The sequence below is a fragment of the Ranitomeya imitator genome, chromosome 3 (genome assembly GCF_032444005.1).
Source record: "Ranitomeya imitator isolate aRanImi1 chromosome 3, aRanImi1.pri, whole genome shotgun sequence".
Lineage (NCBI taxonomy): Eukaryota > Metazoa > Chordata > Amphibia > Anura > Dendrobatidae > Ranitomeya > Ranitomeya imitator.
Genome location: NC_091284.1, coordinates 785,084,734 through 785,097,859, shown reverse-complemented (window position 1 = coordinate 785,097,859; position 13,126 = coordinate 785,084,734). Strand labels below are relative to the sequence as shown.

Here is a 13,126-nt window from a genome sequence, read left to right as displayed (position 1 = left end):
CGCGTTAGCTGTTTCATACGCTGAGTGGCGGAGGCTCCTCCTCCACCAATGAAGTCAGTGCAGATGATGACAGTGAGCAGGGAGGCGTGGGCCATTGTTTTCCAGCCCATCGGGTTTGTCGGTCATGGGCCACACTTTGCCCAGGTCTGTATTATATGATTGCTGATCGGCGGGCAAGGTTCAGCCAGTCTAAATGCACATTTTGGCTGCTTTCGCAAGTCCTATTGTTTGGTACCTGTGCTAAACGTTATCTTTACAGATATGTCTGATAAAGTTTGATCCCTTCCTGGTGGACCACGGAGGACGTCTGCTTCACTGTTTTATGTTTACTGAATTTTATTATACTTTATATCATTCTAAACGAGACCTACTCAATACTTATTACATTATAAAGCTCTGGGTTTAGGAAGTACTGCAGATAATTGCATCTAATATGCCGAAATGGGGAACAGTGATGGACACCAATAAAATATACGTGACTCCATCTGGTAATTAGGAGCAGTTGGTGGTGTCCTCTTTTGTGTTTTTAAGCAATAGGATGTTTGGTATTGGAAAAAAAAAACATTTTTATGTCCTTATTCGTTGGGCATTCAAGACCCTCATCTACAAACTAGATTGGGCAGCAGCTACAAGGAGAAACTTTACTGCCCAGTAGGAACCATCTATATATTGCATGGACATCCTTTTGATTATATTGGGAAACTTCAGCAAAAATAAATAGTATTTAATCTGGTAATCTGTATGTTTATGTGAAAGTGCAGGTGCAGGGTGGAAATGAAGTTTTATTTTCCCTGCAGCCGCTTGCTTCCGCTCATCAGGTTTAAAGCAGCCTGCTCTTTAACTGACAGCCTGCCCTTCAGCGTTTCCTGCAGTCAAGGAGTGGTAAGCCTAATTACAGCATGCTTGCTGTGTACTGAGCACTGACCGATCAAAGCCCTGATCATATTCAACCTAGATGACTGGAAGAAAGCGGCTGCAGGGAAAATATAACTTAATTTTCTCCCTGCAGCTGCACTTCCAGATAGACAAGTTTAAAATGGTATTGACTTGCAGATTAATACTGTTCATGTTTGCTGACAGGTCCCCCTTATTGGAAACATTGGCATGCCTTATTTTTCCTCTGGGAGCACTGCAGTGAGGTTAAACACTCGCTGTCACGTTCCGCAACAAATTAGAGTTGATCATTCTCTATTAGCAACTTATGGTTGAGGGACTTGGCTAAATAAAAGGGATTGACCGATAAAGAGATCTCCTTTACATTTAAAGGAATTTTCCGGTTTTGGAAAACCACTGTTCCCCGGCTGAAGTGTGTTTAAAAAGATGAAAAAATTGTGCTTTATTCTCTTTGTCCAGTTCTGCTCCCGGTGTCTGTTACTGTATGTAAGGTTGACATCATGACAAAGGCGCTGCAGTCAATCAGTGAGTTTAGTGCTGCTGAGCAGGTCGCCGTCAACATGGGCTGAGCCAGTTTAACAAATTTTGGGAAAAATGGGTCTAAACTGTTGTGTTTCTTTTAGATATTGAGTATTTTGCTCCTTGGATGTTAATTCTCTTCCTAACATTTTATGGTAGCCTGACACACCTAAAGCATGGATGTAATTGTGCGGGGCTACTATTATTATGGGGTCCCTAGATCACCATTATGTGAGGTCTGAGGCTCATTCTGGTATGGGGTCACTTATCTTAATGGATAATTAGTTAATAAATCACTTTGTAATCTTCATTTCTTCATTTATTTTAGGACCCCCTGATTGGTTTGCAGCCTGTTCCTAGTTTCAGATTTTTCTCTTTTGGGAGTGTCTCTCCCAGCAATATAGGCTGGATGTGATGCCTATGTGTATCCAGTGTGCTGCTGTCTTCTGTAGCTTTATATATCAGCACAGCTTCTACTCCGCACTTATTTCCTCTTCATGTGCTTTGCTCCTTAACTATGGCTTGTTATCTCCGCCCTCCCTGAAACTGTAGATACTTTCCCCTCTCACCACACTGTATACAACTCCCTCCATTTCTATCCCTAACACTGATAGAAGGGAGGTGAAGAGATGAGAGACCTGTCGGGAGCAAAAAGCTAGATAAGGGATTTACACTGTGCAGCAGTAATCAGGAGAAAATTTTCAATGCAATACTATCTAGAAAGTTGCTTAAAGAGGACGTCATCAGGTCAACAGTATTCCATTTTAGTCCTATTATATTGTTGCTGCCCTCCATAGTATTCTTCTATCTACCATACGGCTCCAGAGATATGGGCTTTTAAAATTAGTGCTAATTTTAATGTTTTTAACAAGAGGGTGTGGCTCACAGGGTAATGCTGAGCAGCCTAGATACGCCCCTGAGGATCCTGAGAGCACCGCCCTTTTGATAAAGACCGATAAAAATGAACATATAACGGCACCAAGCTGAGTGCTTTACAGGGGTCCGGTAATGGGGACACCCTGGCACCTAAAGAGGCGCGAGGAAACAGTTAATTGAGATGTACATGTTGTTAATACCGTTCTGTCATTAGTAGAGCAGAGCTAAGAGATTTGCAGGACACTGGTCCAGCGGCCACCTCAGTGGTCCAGACCCCTATGAACCTCCTATTAGTTGTCGGCATCTCTGATGCTTCTTCTGATTAGTAAGTCCGGTGCAACATCATGTTGGGCTCATTAAAGGGAATCTGTCAGCAGGTTTTTGCTATGTAATCTGAGAGCAGCATGTTGGAGGAGTTCAGACCTTGATTCCAGCAATATGTCACTTACTAGGCTGCTCCCTGTAGTTTTGATAAAATCCCTGTTTTTTTTTTCTGCAGCAGATCTAGCAATGCTCTGTATTACCCCACCCACGTCACTGATTGGCTGATTTCTGGGTACAGTGTGCAGAGGCAGAAAGCTGCCAATCAGTGCTGAGGGCGGGGCTGGACTGGGAGGCACCAGACTCCTAGTCCTGCTGTGATAATCTCCTACTGTTATTACAACAGCAACACACAGCCCAGTAAGTGACACATCGCTGGAATCGGGCTCTTAGCCCCTACATCATGCTGCTCTCAGATTACATAGCAAAAAATGCTGACAGATTCCCTTTAATCAGAAGAAGAGCCACATATGCCGGCAGGTAGGAGGAGGTTTGTAGGCTCTGTGAGCACTGGATATCTTTCCGCCCATTGGGAATTTTGGAGAGCTGCGTTCACTCGCAGCCCTTGCTAATTTGCTGTAGCGGCGGCGGCGGCCATCTCTCTCTGCTCTCTACAGATGTCTTTGTAGTGCGTCCAGCGTAACCATAAATCAATAACTGGGCATGTGCGGTAGATAGGCTCGCTGCATTTGCTGTGTGTGTTTCTTTTAGAGGACGTGCCTATGAAAACTGGTCTAACCAGAGTGTCAGCGACTGCAGCGTCTCAGCAACAGATATAAGGAGCGTCGAGGAGCACGGCGATGGGCATAGTGCAGGTGCTGCGCACACTCCACGGCAGGTCCATCACCTCGCCTCCATCTATGAAGAAGGAATAACATCATCCTCCTCATCATCCTCATCATCATGCGCTACTGCCACGCCAGGTACAAGGCAGCCTGACATGTGCCCGCACCGCCTCTCCCATGAAGAATCACGCAGGCTGGAGCCCGCTCAGCGCATCCGGAGTGTTCTTCACATTATGTCTCATTCACCAGATCCCACAAAGTAAGTGACAATTATTTCCCAGGGACGTCACGCACTTCACCTCATTGTGGAACCATAAGTGCCAGCAATTATTTCCTTGCACTGTCCACAAACCCACACTTGGGCTCTTACAGCAACAGGAAGGCCACATGTTGCATTTCCGAAAATATTCGGTTCAATCCACCTTTAAGTACTCCCGTAAAAATGTAGCAGAGCCGGGATTGTCAGGTGTAGCAGAGCCGAGATTGTCAGGTGTAGCAGAGCCGAGATTGTCAGGTATGGCAGAGTCGAGATTGTCAGATGTAGCAGAGCCGAGATTGTCAAGTGTAGCAAAGCCGAGATTGTCAGATGTAGCAGAGCCGAGATTTTCAGGTGTAGCAGGGCCGGGATTGTCAGGTGTAGCAGAGCCGAGATTGTCAGATGTAGCAGGGCCGGGATTGTCAGATGTAGCAGACCGAGATTGTCAGGTGTAGCAGAGCCGGGATTGTCAGGTGTAGCAGAGCCGAAATTGTCAGGTGTAGCAGAGCCGAGATTGTCAGGTATGGCAGAGTCGAGATTGTCAGATGTAGCAGAGCCGAGATTGTCAAGTGTAGCAAAGCCGAGATTGTCAGGTGTAGCAGGGCCGGGATTGTCAGATGTAGCAGACCGAGATTGTCAGGTATAACAGAACCTTGAATGTCAGATGTAGCAGAGCCGAGATTGTCAGATGTAGCAGAACCAAGATTGTCAGATGTAGCAGAGCCGGGATTGTCAGGTGTAGCAGAACTAAGATTGTCAGATGTAGCAGAGCAGAGATTGTCAGGTATAGCAGAACCTTGAATGTCAGATGTAGCAGAGCTGAGATTGTCAAGTGTAGCAGTGCTAAAATTATCAGGTATAGCAGAGCCGGGATTGTCAGGTGTAGCAGAGCCGGGATTGTCAGGTGTAGCAGTGCCGAGATTGTCAGGTGTAGCAGAGCCGAGATTGTCAGGTGTAGCAGAGCCGGGATTGTCAGGTGTAGCAGTGCCGAGATTGTCAGGTGTAGCAGAGCCGGGATTGTCAGGTGTAGCAGAGCCGGGATTGTCAGGTGTAGCAGTGCCGAGATTGTCAGGTGTAGCAGAGCCGAGATTGTCAGCTGTAGCAGAGCCGAGATTGTCAGGTATAACAGAACCTTGAATGTCAGATGTAGCAGAGCTGAGTTTGTCAGATGTAGCAGAGCTGAGATTGTCAGGTGTAGCAGAGCTGAGATTGTCAGGTGTAGCAGAACCAAGATTGTCAGATGTAGCAGAGCCGGGATTGTCAGGTGTAGCAGAACCAAGATTGTCAGATGTAGCAGAGCAGAGATTGTCAGGTATAGCAGAACCTTGAATGTCAGATGTAGCAGAGCTGAGATTGTCAGGTGTAGTAGAGCTGAGATTGTCAGGTGTAGCAGAACCAAGATTGTCAGATGTAGCAGAGCCGGGATTGTCAGGTGTAGCAGAACCAAGATTGTCAGATGTAGCAGAGCAGAGATTGTCAGGTATAGCAGAACCTTGAATGTCAGATGTAGCAGAGCTGAGATTGTCAGGTGTAGCAGGACCGAGATTGTCAAGTGTAGCAGTGCTAAAATTATCAGGTATAGCAGAGCCGGGATTCTCAGGTATAGCAGGCCCGGGTTTGTTGGGTGTAGCAGAGCCGAGATTGTCAGGTGTAGCAGAGCTGAGATTGGTGTAGCCGAAACGAGATTATCAGGTGTAGTAGAGCTGTGTTTGTCAGGTGTAGCAGAACCAAGAATGTCAGGTGTAGTTGAGCCAAGCTTGTCAGGTATTACAGTGTCGGGATTGTCAGGTGCAGCAGAGCCGAGACTGTCAGGTATAGCAGAGCCGGGATTGTCAGGTGTAGTAGAGCCGGGTTTGTCAGATGTCGTAGAGCCAAGATTGTCAAGTGTAGCAGAGTCGGGATTGTCAGGTGTAGCAGAGCTGAGATTGTCATTGGGCACAACTCAAAGGTGATATCTTTATAATTTTATGGAGCGAGAAGCGATATCGACATTTGGCCACCAGTGACTGCCAAAATCCTGCCTCTGTTTTTTATTAACCCATTGTTTGTTTTAGATTTTAACTGAGTTTTATAATATATTTAGATAATAATTCGGTAATTACTATTTATAACATCTAACATTATATAATATTCATTCATGCAGTAACGATCAGGGGATCGGTGATTGAGTCGATCGTTAAATCAACCCTATGCCTCTGATTACCAAAATTGTGATGAAAATTGTAAAAAAAAAAGAATTAAAATGAATGGCAGCAAGGTATCAGTGCCTGTGAATGCTGAGCTCAGTCCCGGGTCTCTGAGGCTTCATCTGTCACAGCCGTCTGATTGATTGATTGATTGATTGTTTTTTTTTTGTTTTAGACAAAATATTGATTTCGACAATCCGACGGTCACGTGATCATTGTAGGAATTTGATCACAATTACTTCCACCATTTTGACCTGTAAATTTTGTAAAATTAGATTTTCAGTTCATTCCGTATAAACGCTGATCTCAGTCCGATGTCTCTATGATGCGTCATCTGCACATCCGTCCGATGGAAGCGAATTCCCCTGTGCATAGGCAGAAATGCTGATGGCACAATGTGTATTGGTGCAATGTGACCGGAGCAGCGATCAAGAGGTCAGTGATCGACCCGATCAGCGTACATTGTATCAACCCGATCCCTATGATCACTAACATTGTGATAGACATTTTTTTTGACACTGGATGTATTTATTTTTTTGAAAGTGTAAAATCAATGGCAGCAGCGGATCAGTGCATGTGAAAGCTCGGCGCGGCCCCCTGTCTCTGTGATGGCGTCTGATCGATTCAGATTTTGTCTGAGTTTGATGCTGCAATCTGACGGTAGTAACGATCAAGTGATCGCAGATTTACCCGGTCATTAAAAATTCTATCAATCCGATCACTATGACACGATCGTAAAAAATAGTAAAAGTGATTTTCTTTTTTTTTTTACCTTTGCAAATAAACGAGGATTTTTTTTGGTTTTCGAAAACCCCTGTCCCTCGCCTGCAGTTTGCAAAATTAAAAAAGTGCCTTACACACCCTCCCCAGGTACAGCGCTGATTCTCACCGCTGTTCCCAGTGTCTATTAGCTTAGCGGCTCGTGTCAACTCGGTTAGGACTGCTGAGCTCACTGATTGGCTGCAGCGCTGTTGACGTGATGTCAGCGCTGTAGACAATGACAGATATCGAGAGCCGCTGTAGAGACTCCGCGCTGGACCCGGGGAGGATGAGTTATGCGGAGTTTGTGGGGACAAAGGTTTACCAAAACTGGAAAACCCCTTTAATCCCAGCAATCTATCAGTGCCTGAGAATGCAGGACAGAAATCCCAGCGCTGTGCAAATAACAGTCCATCGAGGACTAAGGGGAATCCACTGAAAGCGTCCTAATGGACCCCGCTACTCATCCCTTTAACAGGCCCATGCACAGACTACCACCTCGGGTCATCATGGAGTCATATTCACAGGTAACAGCAGTTACTGAGATTTCCATGAATGATCGGCAGCCCTGACTGAGTCCATAAAGAACATAATCCCATAAAATATAAACAGATTGCATCCTATGCATTGCAGGATGAATATATATATATAGTGTCGCGATGGGTTTGTCATTTAAAGGGCTTGTCCATGAGTATGGTTGTAAAAGACTACTAATAGGAATGTGCTTGAAATAGAGAAAACCTGTCTGACCTGGTCTCCCATTCATTTGATTGAGCAGAGTGTAATGCCTCATTTCACCTGCAGTGGTCGCTACAAGGGTTTTCAGCGATCACCAATGAGGTCTCCTGATGAAAGCTGATGATCACTAAAGGGGTTTTTCCATTTATAAAAAAAACAAACCCCAACCTGCTATTTACTCACCCTCCCTAGGTCCAGCGCTGATATCACATTGACACCGCTGCTGTCAATCAGTGAGCTCGTTAGCTCCAAGCAGCTTGTGCCGTCAACTTGTGCAGGACCACTGATTGGTTGCAGCGCTGTTGATGTGGCGTCAGTCAGTACTGTAGACAACAACAGATACCAAGAGCAGCGCCGGAGACTCAATGCTGGACCCAGGAAGGGTGAGTAAAGCACAGCTTTGTATTTTTTTTTTTTATTGCAACAGACGGACATGGGTTTTCCAAAACTGGGAAACGACTTTAATTGGCAGGTAATATATAAATAAAGTATAATTGACATCCCATTGCTAGTGATCACAGTGACTGGATTGATACAATTTAGGATTACCGTGTCGATTACATTTTGGCTTCATACATTCCCCACTAGTGGGCGCTCAACGCATACAGGCTTATACAGCTTTCAATCGCTGAACCCTTACCCACTTTGCATGTACCGGTACCGTCCAGTGTCACCTGGTGTGTATGGAGCGGGCTCAGGAGCTGAGCACGCACATTAGCTGACAGTCGGCTGTAAACGCACTGTCAATAGCTGTAGCACAGCGTGATAATAATGATATATTGACAGGCTGTAAGTACTCTCAGTCACTATATGTCAGTAGACCGATGTCATGCAATCAGCATTCCACGTGTGGATCGATTTATTGCGCCTTCTAATTAATGATTTATGTAGATCTGTGTTAGTATTACACACCGTGATGATCGCTGGTTTATTAAAATCCATATGATCTTTACGCTATCCCTTCTTTAATGTGTCCCTACATTGGAGCAGGGCACGCTAGTCCTGAGGCGCGTTTCGCCAGTGTTCCCAGCTTCTTCTCAGGCCAATTATTACTATGTCTAATACTAACCCAGCTCAACATTCCTCATTGATCAGAAGATGCAGTACATCAATCCGCACATGAAACGTCGACATGTAAAAGCTGACAGCACGCTTACAGCGCGCGCTCCAATATGACATCATTATCACACTGCGCTACAGCTACTTCCAGTGCGCACCTGTCAGTCCAAGTCTATCACCAGTGAATGACAGGAGGCCGGTATCGCACTTTCCACACTGCGTGGTTTATAATGTAGAATGATGCTCCGCCGTTGTATGGGGGGCGCATATGTTTTGCTCTCCCTATACTGATGTAATAGAAGCAGAATAATAATAAAAGGGGACTTTGGCTGCTGTCTCTACCTGACAATTTAGTTTTTCCTTAAGTATGTCATAGCATAGAACTAATGCCTGTGTTTGATCATTAACATATTTTGGCATAAAATTATACCTGCTCATCTGAGCACAACTGGCAGGGTACAGCGCAAAAAAATAAATAAATCTGTAGCTCACTTGTCAGTTTTGGTGTACATAGATAGGGTGCGCCAAACTATAAGCCTAGATAGTATACATTATTCAACGTGAGGGTGCTACATCATGTATGGATGCGACAATATTGAAAATGGGAGAAATTCATCACTTGGAGTGATGAGAGGGGGCACCGACAAGGGAAGACAGTGATGGGCTATGTATGGCCCAAAAATATGGAGAGAGAACGGGACCCACCATTGTGCCACCAAGAATGTATATAAAACCAAATGCCAAAGTATACATACGATCCCACATTGTAATATCAGAAAAAAAGATGGCATACATGTCCAGTCCAGGTGTATATGGATATAAAAGTGAATCGTTAGATATTTGGACACCAGTAAGCAGCATACCATCATGCGGACCCTATAAAGTAAGCAATATCCTAGATTATGTGGAGCGCCCAGCGGCGGTATTATGGGCACAGAAGAGTAATATAATAGGGCCCCAAATGCTAATAATAATATTAATCTTTATTTATATAGCGCCAACATATTCCGCAGCGCTTTACAGTTTAAAGAGAATCTGTCACCCCATTTTTCACCTATAAGCTGCGACCACCGGCATCAAGGGCCTTACCTACAACATTCTGTAGTGCTGGAGATAAGCCCCTGATGTATCCTGAAAGATGAGAAAAAGAGGTTAGATTATACTCACCCAGGGGCGGTCCCGATGCGGTCCGGTCTGATGGGCGTCGCGGTCCGGGTCCAGTGCATCCTATCTTCATGCGATGATGTCCTCTTCTTTACTTCCTGCCGCAGCTCCTGCGCAGGCGTACTGATTTGCCCTGTTGAGAGCAGAGCAAAGTACGGGAGTGCGCAGGCGCCGGGAAAGGTCTGAGAGGCCCAGCGCCTGCGCACTGCCAATAGACAGAAATGAGGGAGGAGATGTAAGGGGGTGCCCCACTGTGGAGAGCTTTGTGGGTGAGAACAAGTACTTTGAATTCGATCCTCTAATAAATGAATGGGCAGCCAGTGTAACGACTGGCGAAGAGCAGATGCATCCAAGTAACGATTAGCCAGATGGACAACCCTGGCTGCTGCATTAAGGATGGACTGGAGAGGGGAAAGTCAAGGCCAACTAATGGCGGGAGTGGATCAATGCGACAGTGAGGGTTTTTGTTGTTTCCATGGTGAGAAGAGAGCGTATTCTAGAGATGTTCTTTAGGTGTAAGTGGCAAGAGCGGGCAAGAGATTGTATATGGGAGGTGAAGGATAGATTGGTGTCAAACAGAACACCCAGACAGCGCGCTAGATGCCAGGATGTTATTATGGTGTCACCCATTTAGAGGGAAATGTCAGGTTTAGGGAGGTTAGTAGACGGTGGGAGCAGAAGAAGTTCAGTTTTGGAGAGGTTAAGTTTCAGATAGAGAGCGGACATGATGTTGGAGACTGCGGACAGACAGTCAGTGGCGTTCTGTAGTACAGCGGGGGTAAGGTCAGGGGATGACGTATATAGTTGTGTGTCATCAGCATAAAGATGGTACTGAAAACCAAATCTGCTTATGGTCTGTCCAATTGGGGCCGTGTAGAGGGAGAAGAGAAGGGGGCCAAGAACTGAGCCCTGAGGTACCCCGACAGTGAGAGGAAGAGGAGATGAAGTGGAGCCAGAGAACAGAACACTGAAGGAGCGGTCAGAAAGATAGGAAGAGAATCAGGAGAGAGCAGTGTCCTTAGTGCCTAGTGACTGGGGCCTAGAGAGTAGAAGACCGTGGTCAACAGTGTTGAAAGCTGCAGAGAGGTCGAGAAGAATGAGCAGAGAGTGGTCACCGTTACATTTTGCTGTCAGAAGGTCATTGGTCACTTTGATGAGTGCAGTTTCTGTCGAATGTAGGGGGCGGAAGCCGGACTGTGAAGGGTCTAGGAGGGTGTGAGTGGAGAGGTAACGGGTAAGGCGGGAGTATATCAGGCGCTCCAAGAGTTTAGAGATGAAGGGGAGATTGGAGACTGGTCTGTAGTTATTTGTGCAGGATGGGTCGAGAGCGGGTTCCTTTAGTAATGGAGTAACTATAGAGTGTTTGAAGGAGGAGGGGAAAATGCCAGAGGGGAGGGAGAGATTAAAGATTGTAGTTAGGTGACTTGTGACGACTGGAGAGAGAAACTGGAGGAGGTGAGAGGGAATGGGGTCAGTAGTGCATGTAGTCGGATGAGAAGAAGAGAAGAGTCTGAAGACTTCTTCTTCTGTGATGGGATCAAATGTGGAGAGTGAGCCAGGGAAAATGCAGGGAGGGATGGGAGTCACAGCACTTAGTGGTTGGGAGCGGATTTCCTGATGGATTTTATCTATTTTCTCTATAAAGTGGGAGGCCAGGTCATCAGCACAAATATCTGTGATAGGGGCTTGTGCTTTTGACCTGAGGAGGGAGTGAAAAATGTCAAAAAGTTTCTTGGGGTTGTTGGCTAGTGAGGAGATCAGGGTGGTGAAGTAGGTCTGTTTGGCGATGTGAGGGGCAGAGTTATAGGTTCTTAACATAAATTTGAAGTGGATGAAGTCTTCTGATGTCTGGGTTTTTTCCATCGGCGTTCAGCACTCCTAAATGCTAAGAGACAAGGATGCAAAACATTGAAGATGTTAAATGAGGCACCACTGAGGCTCACCAAAAATGAGTTATCAAGTCAGCCAAGCAAGGGATCACAGGACCAAGGAGATGGATAGATTCCCTAGTAGGATCAGCCTAATACAGATAGTAAGCTGGGAAGGACCTGCTTAGTTGTATTGATAATGATATAGTCAGAATACTGATAAGTGGATGGAGGTGTCATAAATAGAGAGTCCATCACACCTATCAGAGTGGTAAAATGAGTACCGGAATAGAAAACTATATATTTGTTAATGATTTTTCATTTCCTAGTACACAGTTGTGTACATCTTATACATATTGGCCTTTTTCACTAGTCATCTTTACTGTGCAGACTCTGACAGATTTGGCAGAGTTATGTCATTATTATTAGAGAGCAGGTGAGTTGAAGACAGTTCGAGTAGGAGTCTAAATAAGGGTTAACTATTGGTTGTACACCAGAGGGTCAGTTAGTATCTGAGCACCTTGTTAAAAGATGACGATCCTGGGGGTGCAGCTGCCATTCAAGATACAGGAACAAGGAACATCCTGCCCACCCGTGTATTTTTTTGTTAAGGCTTGGTTGGTATTGGTGGGTGAGAGATTTGGGTGTAAAATTTGTCTATGTCATAGTAATCGGTGGTGATGAGGTCAGGGATTGCCTTGGATAATGGGACCGGGGTCCCATTGGAGGTATGGTGACCCCTCATTATTAAGTGTGGTGAGTTGCCGCTGGGACAGTTCCCTGGGAATCAGGAAAATGGTTTGGGCAGTGCCATGACGGTTTGTCAACCCCGAGTTGGAGTGGTGCGACTGGGGAGTGTTGTGTTCCGGTACTGCACCAGTGTTGGGGGCCGTCCAGGATCTCCTCAGAGAAGGTAATGGAGTTATTCTTATTCAAATAATTGTTATGTTTAATAAAGGCTGCTGTGGCCATTTATATTCCATCGTCACTCAGCGTTACGTGGTTATGTATTAATGCCGTAGACATAGTAATGTCTCTGTGATCACATCGTACATATCTACCAGGGTGGAGACAGTAGGACTTTTCACCATGTGAAGTTTCCACACCCCTCACATCCGTCTCGGACTCCACAATGGCTACACCTACAGATAAGGCCGGGATGGGCAACGTGTTTGTTTTACAGTAAAGGTAGAAGTACAATTTACAGGAGGAAGTGACAATCGATGAACACATGCTCTATGCCACGGCTGACCGCATTTAACACCGTGAATCAGTCTGAAAAGTTGCATGAATGTGCTCATAGTTTCCTGTTTTAATTATTTGGCCCTGATTTTAACCCCTTCCCATTGTGGCAAATTTTCACTATCGTATTATCAGATTTTACTCCCTTTTTTTTAAGAACCATAATTTAATGTTACTTTTTTTTATTATTATTATTTTTTTTTTTTCTGTCGATATAGCCATAAAGAGCTTATTTTTTTGCAGGACGACTTGTAGTTTTTATTTACGGTACATTATTTTACCGTGGGTTATACAAAAAACTGGGGAAAAAAATCAAAATGGGGCGAAATTGTAAAAAAACCCCGCAATTCTGATATTGTGTTTTTGGTGTTACGGTATTCATTGTGCGGTAAAAGTAACTGAGCAGCACAATTCTCCAGGTCAGTACGATTACGAAGGTGCCAAACTTGTACTTTTTTT

The 13,126-nt window shown here is 45.1% G+C and overlaps 1 protein-coding gene across 2 annotated transcripts in view; it reads left to right on the top strand.

Moving 5' to 3' along the window:
• The first annotated feature begins 2,977 nt into the window (after positions 1-2,977).
• Positions 2,978-13,126, top strand: part of VSTM5 (V-set and transmembrane domain containing 5) — a 31,062-nt gene continuing 20,913 nt past the window's right edge. The window contains exons 1-2 of one of the 2 annotated variants that reach the window (XM_069759151.1): positions 2,978-3,090; positions 3,322-3,654. In XM_069759151.1, coding sequence (XP_069615252.1) covers positions 3,573-3,654 — 82 coding nt within the window. In that variant the 5' untranslated portion in view covers positions 2,978-3,090; positions 3,322-3,572. Of the gene's footprint in view, positions 3,091-3,138; positions 3,655-13,126 lie in introns of those variants that run through there. The other variant, XM_069759150.1, reaches the window with a different exon arrangement.